We start from the raw sequence: 15,083 nt of genomic DNA, 5'->3' as shown, positions 1-15,083 counted from the left end.
TCTGTGTCTGCACTTGTCCTAATTGTTTATTATTCTGAATTGACTAATGGCAGCCTGGATGAATTACGTGAGGAGTAGTTGTTGTTTCAATTTAGACAAATTGTTGTCTTGTCAGAGAAATTATGTCCTTGGATAAATCTTAATTTAGAACAATTCATGTCTTCATGGACACTTCATAAAATGATGTCAGACATGAAATATATGTGCCAGTGTTTCCCCTACCATTGAATCGGACGGGCGGTCAGAAAATCAGAAATTGCATATTAATTAACTCATAGCGTTATATATGAGGTCCCATTGCTTGGTCCTCGTTAAAATAACCTAATATTTAAACCATTTCCACTCTTCATCTTTGTAATTCATGAGCTGCCAAAATAAATTTTAGCCAATCTAACTGATAAGGCAAACCATTCTCGTTTCAAACATCCTTCACAGTTCTTGTCACCACCGTTGTGGTGGCTTACGGCACTACTTTACACGTCTTCACAATTCATCTGTCACAGCAGCGGCATTGAGGTAGACCACCGTTGCGACAGCAGTATGAACCTTTTAAACACTGGCCTACTGTACATCTACATCTACCTCTCATTATCCTCACCAGGCACCAGGGTCAGAGGGTACTGCCAGAGGTCAAAGTTCAACATGGACCAATCTGGAGCCATCCTCTCCTAATCATCCACAGCCCAGGTGAAACCACTCTGTTCTTTTTGATTGATTTGACTTGTGGCTTAGATGTCAATTATTCAATTTTAACGGTACACACTCAAACGACAGGTTAGTAATAATTATGATATACTGGTATTACACAACATATCATTATGTCTTAGACATCCTGAAGTGTTATTTTTGTTGGGCCTGCATTGAATACCCTGCAGGCCCTGACGACACACTTCTGTTCAGTTCTGTTAACTCCCGCATGGGGGGCAATCCAGCAACTTTGATATTGTCAGTGCTATGCTCTGAACTGAGGTAAGCCGTTAGGGTTCTTGGAACCAAGTAGAATCTTGTCACCCTATTTGGCACAGCAAGGCCCACTTCAATACACTCTGATGAACCAACTCTTTCCCATGATCCCTGACTCTTTTTCAGCCAGTTAATGAACCATTCCCCTTGCATGTACTGTAGAGGAGGTTTGTAAATCTCACAAGATTTATGGACTGAAACTGGTGTTTCTTAGGCCTTTTCCAAACAGGTTTTCCCCTCAGTACAAAATAGCTGTTGAAAGTAATACAGCGTTTTGTTAATTCCATTCGTCAACCTTAATCATCTGTGGCACTATGCATTTACAGTATGATCACCATTTTTCTCAAACAATTTGAAACTAAAAACGTGATATGGGAGTCGCCAGATCACAACAGCCAAATATAATCCATTATATTGCTTTGTCATAGAAGTTGTTATGGATGGGGGCGCACTCCCCAGTGCGGTCCCTAGGTGTCACCCACTGTGCCGCCTCACTCATGGACTTATCACCTGCACTTGTGTTTAATTGTCACTGATGCTTTATGTACCCTCACTTCCCCTCAATCCCTGCTTAGTCTTCACAGTGGGTTCACCGTTTGTTGGTCTCTTGAGATACGTAAGCCTTTGAATACACAAGTAATGTTTTTGGAGACTGTGTTCTCCTTTTGTTTTCAAGATTAAGTCTGTGTTTGTATCTTGTTTTGCCTACTCTACTTTAAGTAAAGAACCTTTTGTCTGGTACCGCTACCTACTCGTCTGCCTCCCTTTATGTGCACCGCACCTGGGTCCGCTTATTATACCAAAACATTACAAGATGTACTGTATAATGGAGTCCAGCTATATTTCTAGTCCTTTTGAACCTCAAAGGCATATGCTGCGACCAAATTCGCATTATCGCGAACTGGAAATTCTATAGGTGGATGTTTTCCTCCACATCTGCTAAATTGTGATCATTTTGTTTCAAAATCAGGTTACTTAGTATCAGCTACGATAACTTTCAGAGCTTCATGAATTTCTGGAGCATATCTCCTCAGATTGTGGAGAAAAGATTGCAGCCCTCAGCACAGCACACTAGCACCCTCCTGTGAATAAAATATTTTACTGCCATTCTCGAAAAACAAGAGACACATATACAGTATATACCAGTAGTGGACTGGTCATCTGGGAGAATTCCCAGTGTACCAGTTGATCTGATTGAAATCTGATAATGGGCTGCATGTATGACACCTTGCTGTTTTGTTGTTTAGCGAGCCCCGTCAGAGCAGTGCTGCACGGAGAGACACAGAGAGCTCCACTCCATCTGCACCAGACCTGAGGTGAGCTAATAGGAGAAGTTCCCTCATCATTGAGTGTTGTGCGTTGACTAGCCAAGACTCATGGGCTCTACCCGTGGGTTAGAGTCTGGGCAAATTGTGTGTGTGTTGAATTGCGATAGAGCAAACAAATGTGGATGGGCAGTAATAAGGACCATAGGATGGTCATAATAAAAGTACTAACAGTTTGGAAAAAAAACAGTCAGATGTTCCAGAAAATAATAATAAGTAAAGCAGAGGCAGTTAAGCATCTCGGGGAAGGAGTTTCCCTTGGCTTAGAGGGGCCGCTGGATTTAGGGGTGACGTAGCCGTTTCCTCAGCTAAGTGCATCCCAATAGTCTCCTCTATTCCTTGCATCCTGTCTGCTAGTTTCCTTTTTAAAAATCAGAGGAGAAGATTCAAGGTTCCTGCCCTTAGATATTCTCCTCCAGTGCATTTTGAGAAGGGTTAGAGAGGATGTGAGCATGAGTGTGTGAGTGTGAGTGTGTGTGCGCACGCGTGTGTGTGATACAAAATGATTCAGACATCAGTCATGTTAAACTACAGTAGCAGACCGTTTTGCAGCACAATTTCTATAGGATTGAGTATGCTGATCTTGTACGTGATGTAACATCTGCAAATGATATTAACACTCCAAATCAAAGACCTCACTATGGAGCAATGGAGAAAACATGTTTTACTAAAAAGACTCTATTTTTGTTCCACTCCTGCCTTGCGGTAACAGACGTAGTATCGTTATTTATAGGTGCTTGAAGTGAAAGGGTACTTGTTAAAGTTTTCTATTCTCTTGCTTTGAAAAGCCCCTTTACCCCAAAAGGCATTTTAAACTTTTATGACAGTGGCAATTCAGCACGTTTTTTTCCAGCTTTTTTGTTCATTTTTTATTTTTTATTGTGTTTCAGAGCCCTGTCCTCCACTGAGCTTGCGCCTTCCTCCATTCCTCTGACTGGAGACCAGCAGACAGACGCCGACATCCTGGCCTTCATCAGAGCCAGACACAACCTGCTCAACAAAACAGGTACTGTATACTGTTGGAGACAAATACACCCACAGACACACTGTGACCTGTATTTGAGACACAGGCATCTTCCATTTCAAATTGTGGGAAAGGATCATACATAGTATATGGTTCGACAGATTCACTGCTTGAAAAAAGAAACTCATATATTCTTACGTATGTTCCACAAATAATTCAAGGGATTATAAAATCAGATTTTTGGTCAATGGACTTTCATCATATATATATAATATATACCATTTAGCTGATGCTTTTATCCAAAGCGACTTACATTGCAGTGAGTGCATACATTTTTCAGTATATATGGTCCAAGCAGGAAACAAACCCACAACCTAAGCGTTGTTAGGGCCAAGCTCTACCAACTGAGCCACAGAGGACCCATTAGGGTTTAGGACAGGGTTTACCTCAGGGTTTACCTCAAGGTTGATGGCACAGGAATAGGGTAGAGAATAGGGGACACAGCAAGTGATTGACTCTGTTAAGACAGTGGATGACCCCGCTAAGCCCAAATACCAGCTCAACACTGCCCTCTCCTGGTGAGATGATGTCCTGCAGCAGTCAGTTATGATTCCCGCTGGGACCATATATACTGAAATATATGCACTCACTGCAATGTAAGTCGCTTTGGATAAAAGCGTCAGTTAAATGGCATATATATATATATTATATTATAGTTGAAATTGCCCACAAGAGCAACAGAAGACAGTGGTTTTCACTCCGATTCCTGTACATGTTGAGGCTCATCTCATTTTTGGAAGATAAATTAACCAGACAGTGTTACGTCATCTACTGTACTGTAGGCAGACAGGCTGACGAGGCTATCACTTCCCTGCCCTTGTCTCCCCACAAACGCAACCGCTGTTTCGTCTCATAGAAAGGCCCTCGCCACGCTCACAAGACCCTCTTCACCTTTTCACTGCTATCTCCAGCCTCTCGTCAACGAGCCAAAGCATGCTTGTTTCGCTGTCATCCTTTCAGCAGCTTCATCCTCTCCATCCCTCCCTCCCTCCCTCCCTTCCTCGCTCCTTCCCTCTCTCTAGTGACCCTAGCCTGGCTGCTGATTTTGGCTAGCAGTGAGGTGGACTTGGCTGCCTATAGCTGCTACTCTGCGGTTTGACATTTCAGTAGATATCAAGCATGACGAACCCCTTGGCCCGAGGTCCCACTAGGCAGATAGACAGGCAGATAGAGCTACTTGACAAGCAGACAGGTAGACAGGTAGACTCCCGTCTCATCTTTTCTTTTCTCTTCTATTCTCTCTCTCTCTGTTTCCCTCTCCCACTCTCTCCCTCTTTCTCTCTCCTATTTTGCTCTACCTTTTCCCCTCTCTCTCCCCTTCTCCATCTCTTGGACTATGTATCCCTCTTCTCTCTGTCTCTGTCTCTCTCTCTCTCTCTCTCTCTCTCTCTCTCTCTCTCTCTCTCTCTCATAGGGGAGAGGATACATCACATGATTGATTGGCACTGTTTCCCTGATGGTGGCCATGTTGTGACAGGGTAGCACTTTGCATCCTTGGTTGTTTGGCAACACCTGCATTGGCCAATCCCTCTTATCACAACAGCTCTTAAGTTGTCAAAGCATGCGGTGCAGTGGAGTGTCCTTTTTGTGGTGCAGTGCAGAGTCCTTTTACGTGTGTGTGTGTGTGTGTGTATGTGCGTGCGTGCGTGCGTGCGCGTGACAGAATTTTAGTCCAGGATTCAGAAGAGAAACAATGGCAAAAAGATGTTCAAAGTCTGATCATCCACTGAATTATATTAGTTCAACTCAGTTATATTTAATTCACAAAAACATACACAAATGCACTGTGGAATGCAGTCTATTCTAACATACTGCACTTTATTGTTATTGTTATTTCCAATATTGGTTTATTCCAGCCCTCCCCCTCCCTAAGACAAACTTTAACAAAGCGGTAGATACAGTGCACTCCATAAGTATTGAAAAAAAATAACAGTTACTATTAGTATTGGAAAAAAATCATATAATGTCCAAATAAAGTACTCATGTTTAGTATTTGATCAACAATCCTTTGCATGCAATAACTGCCTGTCTGCAACCCATTGACCCCACCAGACGCTGGGTATATTCTCTGGTGATGCTCTGCCAGGCCTGTACTACAGCCATCTTCAGTTGTTTGTTTTGAGTTTTTTTTGCCTAACATCTTTGCTTATCATCAGGAAGGCAGTATGTTTGGGGTTATTGTCCTACTGACGCATTCATCCAATGAATTTGGAGACATTTGCTTGTACTCGAGCAGACAAGATGTTTCTGGACTTTTCAGAATATATTCTGCTGCTGCTGTCAGCAGTATCATCATCAATTAAGACAAGTTCTAATGGTAACTGTACATGCCCAAACCATAGCACCCTCTTCACCATGTTTCATAGATGAGGTGGTATGCTGTAAATCCTGGGCAGATACTTGGTACTCTTCATCCTGGACAACTGCCTCCCTCATCTTTGTTTTTTTTTTACCACAGAATTCACCTTACAGGTGACTAGGTCCAGGCTCGGAGAGACAGGGAACTTTCTACATTTAAACACCCAGGCGTGCAAATAGGCAAACCAGGGAAGATTTCCTCCTCCTTCTCTCTCTTTCTCTTTCTCTCTCTCTCCCATTTCAACTTATTTTCTCTTATGTCTTGACTTTCAGGGCCACCTCAGGAATGAACTGTGGTATTCATTATGCAAGAGGTTTCCCAAAATGCTCCACTTCCAACTGTTTCTCAAGCCCCTGCACCATGAGGTCAAAGAGTGCTTGTCCAGAACACATCCGCCAACAGATTCAAAATCTGAGATGTTCAATGGGGAGAATGGGCAGGTGTCTTGGAGGTCCATTGTGGAAGGAAGATGGACGCTGGAAAAAGACTGATGTGCAATCCTGTTTGTCCTCAGAGGTGGCTCCATGCACACGCACACACGCACGCACACACACACACACACACACACACACACACACACACACACGCACACACTCTCTCTCTTTCTCTCTCTCTCTATCTCTCTCTATCTATCTCTATCTCTTTCACCACACACACACTGTATTCTCTCGCCAGGTCTCACACACACACACACACACACACACACACACGCACACACACACACACACACCTTCTCACCAGTTTGAGAAGAGCAGTGATTAACAGCAGCAGCATAAATCACAGCCAAAGCCCATTTGATCTGAACAAATGTTTTCTCCAGATATCAGAGGGGCTAACCACTAACCGGGCCGGACGCTAACAGCTACTCAGCACCAAACAACCCTGTTGTATTTAAACAAGGAATGAATCATGATCTTTTTATGGTGTGTGCATTATAAAAGGTGTATTTCAAATACAGTCCAAACATTTGTATTTGTTTTTATGTGTTGGCCAACTATGTCTGTGAAATAGGCTAGTGTTATAAATCCTGTAGGCTATGTTTAAATCACCATTATTCTTATCTAATGCTGTTTATCCCTAATACTCTGGAAAGATCCCGTTTTTTTGTTATTTTGATACAAATTGATGTAGAAATACTGGAGCAACCTAGATCAGCAAAATATGTAAATGTTAAAATGTTAATGTATTGTGTATTATAAATGCTATGCAACCAAATACTAATGTTTTTATTAAATATATCATCATTTTGTTCATTAATTTGTGGCATGGTACATTGCTGACGCAAATACATGTTTGTTTGTTTTTAAGTAGATGCTGCGCTATATCCAACCACACCACACCTATTTTAAACTCCTCAAACACATCTTGTTGATGGCAAGCAACCTTTTTTGCATGGCTCTGTGGAGATTTGTTTCACAGATGACGGGAGGAGAGAGATTTGCATTCAGGCTTGGAGTTAGACAACTTTACCCTGGTCACACACCCTGTCAACCTTACCTGTCACATTTCCATTGCTTTGTCATATTGATTAATTTACCATCTTGAACCTCCCATTCCCTAATTTCTTTTCCCACCAGAATTTTCACCCCTATTACATGTGTCTCTAGTTATGGGTTATGGATCCTGTTTTCCTATTAAATTGATTGAAGTTATGTTGTATAATTTCAAATGTTTATTTGATAATGTAGTATTTACAGATTGTTGTAGTATTTACATGTACACATGTTTTAAAATAATTACATTTTACAATAAAGTAACATGTTAAATGATTCAGTATGATACAGTATGAGTTGCCTCCTCTCCAGTTATCACTACTCTCCACTCAACTTGCTGTAGAGTGCTTGACAGTAGAGTAAGGGAACTTTGACAGTCTGACTCACAACTGAAAGTTGCCTACACAGGCCGGTTAAAAAATACAGTCTCTAGTGGACTGCAATAAAGGCTGTTGGTCACAGTTCTTTTCGCCTCCTTTACAGTGAGCACTTCAACCAAATAATGTTAATGACTGTACTATTTGAGAGAAGGCATACTGAGTTTGTCAGTATAGATGTTTTAGGGAGATACCTCTTTGGAACATTTTCACAGTGGGGTATTTTTACGTTGATGGTGTTTTAGCATCTGAGATAATGAAATATCTTGAGTCTTACTGACTCAGTGGTGGTGTGCTTTGGTGGTGTGCTTCGCTCCAAAGGCTATCACATAACAAGACACTCTTTCTCTTTGGTTGACACTATTGACAATTGTTAAAGGTTACATGACATGTGCAAGTGAAATTTTCTGAGATGAAAGAACACAGTCTGTGTGTAACATGCATCCAACAATTCTGCACACTTGAACGAGCACAAACCATCAAGTCAAATATTAACTATGTTCTGCTGACGAGATGGTGTGGCTGCTTTCTTATTAGTGAGAAGAGGAAATGGCGGGGGGGGGGGGGGCATGTTGCAGGGGGTATACAGTAGTTGTCAGGGGAACCACAGTTGACCAGTAAGGAACACCTGACACTCTTCGACCAACCAGAAAGAGATGGTGTAATGCTGGGATCTTTTCCCCTGGTTCAGTGTGGACATCCATGCCACTCTGGATCCATCCTTGAAGATACAACAATACTGAGCATCATTTGTGTATTGTCTTAAAACCTCTATCAAAGGGGAACACTTCATCTTTACCACTTCTTAATCAGATACGCTCAGCCATCTTGACAAATTATTTCCATATATTTAGCTCGGTCAGATGATTGTGTAACATCGACCACAAAGATGGAAGACTGCTTTGAGGAACTGCATATGAGATCCACCCGTTACAAAAATATTCTAACAAAAGATATCTGACTTTGATGAATACTCTCTGACTTGGACGATTTCACCATCTTTCAATGCCCTATCATACCTTTATTTAATGAGGAAATAGCCATTTTTAGCCCTTGAAGCACACACCATCCCATCTTTGGACCTCAACCCAGGAGCACTAACTTCTTCTTTGGACAGACCCACATCCTCCCACTCCCCCTCTGTTCACTCCAGCTTTGAGTGTTGATGGCGAGGTTCCAGTTGACCCAGATCAAGGTGAGCTGGACTGCACTTCTGGTTCTGGCCCACTTTCTGTACCTGCTGGTGGGGGCCACCATTTTTCAGCTTCTGGAGATGGAAGCTGAGAGCAATAACCGCAACCACTTCCAGCTGGAGAAGCTGCACTTCCTGACCAACTACTCCTGCCTGGACGAGCCGGCCCTGGAGAAGTTTGTGCAGGTCTCAGTTCAATGCTTAATAATTGTGTCCTTCATCTTGATTGTGTCCTTCGGCATATTTGCTCATTTCTTCCAGTGCATTTTCAAAATACTTATGTCACATTTCTATTCTTCCATCCATTTTCAACCTGTTGTGCAGCGATGTTATAACACAATAGAACATTATGCCAACATTATACCAATAGAACTTTATGCCAATAGAACATTATGTCATTGCCTAATCTTTTGGACCATTTACTCTAGACAGATATGAATATGTACATTTATGTATAAAGGAATTGTATTTGATTGTTAATGTTAATAGCAGTATTGTTTGAAATTAATGCCAGTGTAATGTAAGATGTTTGCACCCTTGATCATACACACACATGTGAGAATATGCAGTATTGATCCTTTGTTTTATGCATGAGTGTAGTCAATTGCAACCTAATGGACCAGAGCTCAGCAAATATATGATATCTATGGATAGATAGATTTTATTAGATTGTAGAAGGACAATAAACTGCATCCTAGCTACCAGACTCTTCCACATATACGGCCTGGTTTAATTCCATTTGATTCAATCAATACCATTTCCACTGCATTAATAAACATGTTTGCCAGAATGATTTTATGCATGGGCAACCTCAGGTGGTGACGAGGATGGGAAGGATCAGCGATGATCTTTCCTGCTCTCTTACTGGTCCTGGAGTGGAACAGGTCCAGGAGAGATGGCAGGATGCAGCCGATGACCTTCTCGGCTGACCGAATGGTCTGCTGCAGTCTGCCTTTGTCCTTGGCAGTGGAGGCAGCGAACCAGACGGTGATCGATGAGCTGAGGATGGACTCAATGTTGCTTGTGTAGAACTCAACCATCACTTTCTGCGGCATGTTGAATTTCTTCAGCTGCCGCAGGAAGAACATCCTCTGCTGGGCCTTCTTGATGGTGGAGGTGATGTTCTCTGCCCACCTGAAGTCCTGTGAAATTATTGTCCCCAGGAATCTGAATGACTCCACAGTGTCAAGCAATCAAGTTGACATTCCCACCGCAATAGCATACTGTACATTGCTTTCACACAAAATGCTAATGTTAGGCACCGTTTTGCTGAATAGTTAACACAGCTCTCTACATAAGACAGAACAATCAATTGAGTAAGTGTTGACTTACATCTACTCCATGTAAACTCTCATTCCACAACAATTCAACTGACAATCAGTAATGCAATTTTAACTTTCTGAATATTTTGGATTAATTGTATGTATATGGATAGTAAGTATTCATATTCCCTGTAACAGAAGCAGGACTACAAACAAATACTGTACATAGTACAATGTTTTTCTGATGAGTTTTTGTTTTTGGTCAGATTTTTTTTCAATTTGTTCACCTTTGTTTTCAATTGAAAGTTGGCCAACCTGCACAATGCATACTGATGGTTCTAGTTACTATTTAGTGTAATTTTGAAAGGAATGGTGGAATTTTTCATTAGATGACAAATTAGACTGTTTTGATTTTGCTTTGGTGACATGTAGTTTAAGTGTGTGTTTATGTGCTCAAGCAATCAAGAAAAAACTGTAAAGCAAGTTTGTTTTTCAAGATTTTTAGGGATGTTTTCTCTACACATCATTCCATACCTAAGAAACACTATTAAGAAACACTAAGCTTTGCTTTAATGCTTAATTATCCCATCAATTAATAATTATGTAAGTCACACACTTATTCAAACAGATCTTAAGCTTTGATTCAGCCTTTAGTACAGTATGTGGGTCCATCATTACAATATGTCTTAATAAACAACTGTGTCTCTTGACTTGGCAGGTGATACTGGATGCCTGGGAAAAAGGAGTGAACCCATCAGGAAACTCCACCAACCCAAGTAACTGGGATTTCAGCAGCTCTTTCTTTTTTGCTGGCACTGTGGTAACCACTATAGGTACGCTCACTCTCCATTCCCTAACAAAAGCCTATTTTCGACTTCAAGTCATTTCTTCCATTATAAAATGTTTTTTTAATTACCATGACCCAAGTGCCCAAGTTGTCTGGATCTCAGGTCTGTCATGAAGTAGACAATTGTTGATAGAAGGCTGTTCACAGGTTATGGTAACCTGTCCCCAAGCACTGTGTCTGGTCAAGTATTCTGCGTGTTCTATGCCCTGTGTGGGATCCCTCTGAATCTGGTCTTCCTCAACCAGCTGGGAAAGTGTCTTACTATTCACCTGGGGCGTCTCTCTGTAGTACAACAGAAGGTAAGGATATCGTCAGGACCTTGTGTACTGTAAATAAAGAAAAGATCAATGGATGTATTTGTGAACCCGTTCATTGACACCTGTTTTTTTGTATGGCATTGAGGTTTATCTCACTCTTGAGTAATTAGGATTAGTAACTTTGGAACTCTGTGATAAAGCATCAACAATCATGGCATGTAATGACAAGAATCATGTAATTCAGGTGCTGACGTGGTTGAGTTATGACAGCACAACCTTGACAATGCTCCTCGTCTCTAATGCCATGTACTGCACATCTCTCACTAATATCTTCATAACCAAGCAATCAGTGGAAGTTCTAGCTGTGGCCATGTTTCTCATGATGGGCAGCCTACTCTTCCTGGTCATCCCCCCTTTGGTGTTCAGCTATGTCGAGGGCTGGACGTACGGAGAGAGCTTCTACTACGCCTTCATCACCCTCAGCACCATCGGATTTGGTGATTACGTTGTGGGTGAGTAGGGCTGAGCACACATCCCTATTGCATCCCAGAAAATGAGAAGTCAAACCGTTAGGGTTTGATAACTCTCATCAACTGTTGTGAAGGGAGCATGTCATTCTCACATCAATACAATATCTATCAAATTAAATACAATAGTACAGTTTGTTTTATTATCTTACTTCTGTTGAAGGGTCAAAGGGGACTGTATAAAACAACAAAGTCAAATGCATGTTTACACTGAGAGCACATAGTTGATTACGAAATGTTTATTTTGTTGAGTACATGGATACAAATATTAAACTTTTGTTGTCAGACTATTACTTCTGACTCATTAATGCACTATCATCTCCCCCAGGGACCGACCCGGACAAGCACTACATAACTGTGTACCGTAGCCTTGCTGGTGTGTGGATCATCTTTGCGCTGGCATGGCTTGCACTTATCCTCAACATGGCCGCTCAAATAATGGAGCACGCCATTGGGCTAACACATCCAAGCTTCAATATCCAGGAGGAGGTGGTGCCACCCAGCAAACGGGACGAGGGGTTAGCTCAGAGGGCCATCCAGCCAAAGGTCTAAGAATTGGCTTGTTGTTGCATGTGGGAGTGCCCTTATGGGAGGTATCACAGGATATATTCCAATATTGGGTGTACTGGGTGTATCCAGGAAAAATATCCTCATTTCCTGACCTATGAAGAACTGGACACTGTGGGCAGTTGCAGTGTCAGGCTGGATGTTGTGGTAACTGCCATGTTGCTCCCCCCCCCCCCCCCCCCCCCCCCCCAAGACAATTTAGGTAAATTACATCTAGTATATCTTGGGGCAAAGCTGCCACTATTTCCTGGTGATGTCATCTCAACTTACTAAATGTCTCTTCTAAAGACTGTCTTTTCCCTTTGCTGTTCATGTCAATGATTATATATTCACCTACCAAAACTTTTACAATACTCTTGTGGCACCTCCTGCAAATTAGCAGAGATATTGTAAATAGTGCTAATAAAACATGCAACAAGCGTGACAATGCAATAAACGTGAAAAAGTGTGTAAGTGTGTATGTGTGTTGCTGTCAGTATGCATAGCTAAGAATGTTTATGTAAGATATGATATCTGAATTTATATTTAGTCACACTACACTGTTGTTTTAAGATTGATTTAGCAAAAGTTACTTAATATAACTTGACCAAGTCAAGGAAGCCATTATTAGGCTGAAAAATCTGACAAAAATGATCAGAAGCATAGCCAAAACCTTAGACTTACCAAAAGCAATAGTTTGTAATGTAATTTAAAAAGAAAGAAAGCACTGGTGAGCTCAGCAATCGCAAATGAATGGTATGCCAAGGAAGACTTCTACAGTGGATGACCGAAGAATGCTCACCATAATTTAGAAAAAAAAAAAAAAACTGTCCCACAAATCAGGAACACTCTGCAGGAGGTAGACGAGAATGTGTCAGAGACTACCAGAGAATACATCACCAGCTGAACTACAGAGGCTTCACTGCAAAGTGCAAACCACAAGTTTGAAAAAGGATGGTCAGGTTACAGTTTGCTAAAAAGTACTTAAAAAGCCTGAAGAGGTCTGGAAAAAGGTATTGTGGACAGATAAGACGAATATGACCATGTAACAGAGTGATTGCAAGTGGAGAAAACAGTATCTGCCCAAGATTTACAGCATACCACCTCATCTGTGAAACATGTTGGAGGAGGTGTTGTGGTTTGAGCATGGATAGCTGCCACTAGAACTGGCTAACTTGTCTTAATTGATTATATAACTGCTGACAGCAGCAGGAGAATGTATTCTGAAGTATACAGAAACATCTTGTCAGAATCAGAATCAAATCAGAATTATTTTATTTGGCCAAGTATATTTGCACATGTAAATAAAAAAGGTTATTCTTCCTTCTTCTAGCATTGTGACTGTGAATGGCCCCTGGTCCTAGCATAGATTTGTTTTTCTTATGATGACTGATGTATAAATGATTCACTTACTTTAGACAAATGTACTTGTTGTAAGTCGCTTTTGCTAAATGTCTAAAATGTAAAATGTGTGTTGTCTCGGGGGGTGTGTGTGCAGAAAATACCACATTCCAAACAGTTCATTGAGTTGAGTGATTGACAAATAAAAAATGGTTTGTTTGTTTTCGTGTACATGACCTTCATTTCTTCTATGACATGTACTGTTACTACTAGTAAAACTAATGGCATACTAACAGTCTTAGCGCAAAAGCGACCACTGAAATATTAGTGCTACTTTCAGCGCACCTGATGGCACTTGACCTGCTCATTGACATGAACACGCCTCTATTTTCGCTACTCCACCCACCTGAACACAGGCGAGACAGTGCTCCAGTACTGTGGTAATTTCACCTGTTACCGCAGATAAATTGCTAATACTGTGTCCGTTTTGCACCAGCTGAAAATAGAGCCCATTCTGTGTGTGCATGCATGTGTGTGTGCATGTGTGCGTGTGGGTTTCTTTGCTTGCGTTTGAGTGCTTTTGAACAGGTGTGCATGTTTGCACAGTGTATTGGGCACGGAGGATTATCTAGAGCAAACACATTATAGTCATTAATCAACATGGCTATAGGAAGTCAGACACAATGGGCCCTATGAGTAGATCACTGCTGGATAGATGGATTTCTTGTCAAGAGTGGTGATGGGGAAGGAAGTGTACAGGGAGTGTGGTACAGTACATGACCATATTATAATTTGTCTGACTCTGTTTTTGACTCCATTATCCATTTTTTTATGAATAGATTTCTCTGAAACTGCAAATAGAACAGACACAGCTGGTGAAAGAGACGTGTTCAAATTACACATTTAAACCTGGGAGTGATAACTACTACTGCTACTGAGATAACCGTGGTCTAGGTAGGCCCTATGCAGGATACTGAGTGATAACCGTGGTCTAGGTAGGCCCTATGCAGGATACTGAGTGATAACCGTGGTCTAGGTAGGCCCTATGCAGGATACTGAGTGATAACCGTGGTCTAGGTAGGCCCTATGCAGGATACTGAGTGATAACCGTGGTCTAGGTAGGCCCTATGCAGGATACTGAGTGATAACCGTGGTCTAGGCAGGCCCTATGCAGGATACTGAGTGATAACCGTGGTCTAGGCAGGCCCTATGCAGGATACTGAGTGATAACCGTGGTCTAGGTAGGCCCTATGCAGGATACTGAGTGATAACCGTGGTCTAGGTAGACCCTATGCAGGATACTGAGTGATAACCGTGGTCTAGGTAGGCCCTATGCAGGATACTGAGTGATAACCGTGGTCTAGGTAGGCCCTATGCAGGATACTGAGTGATAACCGTGGTCTAGGTAGGCCCTATGCAGGATACTGAGTGATAACCGTGGTCTAGGCAGGCCCAATGCAGTTACCCAATGAATTATGCACCAGTATGCTATGAAAGTTCATGGGTCATAAACTGCAGAATGTAAATGTAACTGGAGACACTCGTCACTTTTGAAGACAGGTAGTTAATT

The 15,083-nt window shown here is 41.7% G+C and overlaps 2 protein-coding genes across 2 annotated transcripts in view; both read left to right on the top strand.

Annotated features, from left to right (window-relative positions):
- Positions 1–6,031, top strand: part of kif6 (kinesin family member 6) — a gene marked incomplete at its 5' end in the record, with an annotated part of 62,201 nt that extends 56,170 nt beyond the window's left edge. Inside the window, 4 exons of the mRNA XM_083682947.1 lie at positions 602–687; positions 2,211–2,279; positions 3,179–3,294; positions 5,944–6,031. Of these exons, the coding sequence (XP_083539073.1) occupies positions 602–687; positions 2,211–2,279; positions 3,179–3,294; positions 5,944–5,960 (288 nt within the window). The 3' untranslated portion in view covers positions 5,961–6,031. The remainder of the gene's footprint in view (positions 1–601; positions 688–2,210; positions 2,280–3,178; positions 3,295–5,943) is intronic.
- Positions 6,032–8,706: 2,675 nt separating this feature from the next.
- On the top strand, positions 8,707–12,178 carry LOC310814226 (potassium channel, subfamily K, member 16-like; the record flags this gene model as incomplete). Its single annotated transcript, XM_083683525.1, has 5 exons — positions 8,707–8,919; positions 10,714–10,828; positions 10,990–11,141; positions 11,443–11,611; positions 11,955–12,178. The coding sequence occupies 5 exons, from the start codon at positions 8,707–8,709 to the stop codon at positions 12,176–12,178; spliced, it is 873 nt and encodes a 290-aa protein (XP_083539651.1).
- Positions 12,179–15,083: the final 2,905 nt, after the last annotated feature.

The sequence above is a fragment of the Argentina silus genome (genome assembly GCF_951799395.1).
Source record: "Argentina silus genome assembly, chromosome: 13".
Classification (NCBI taxonomy): Eukaryota; Metazoa; Chordata; class Actinopteri; order Argentiniformes; family Argentinidae; genus Argentina; species Argentina silus.
The sequence above is the reverse complement of the archived record's forward strand: the minus strand, read 5'-3'. Positions and strand labels throughout refer to the sequence as shown.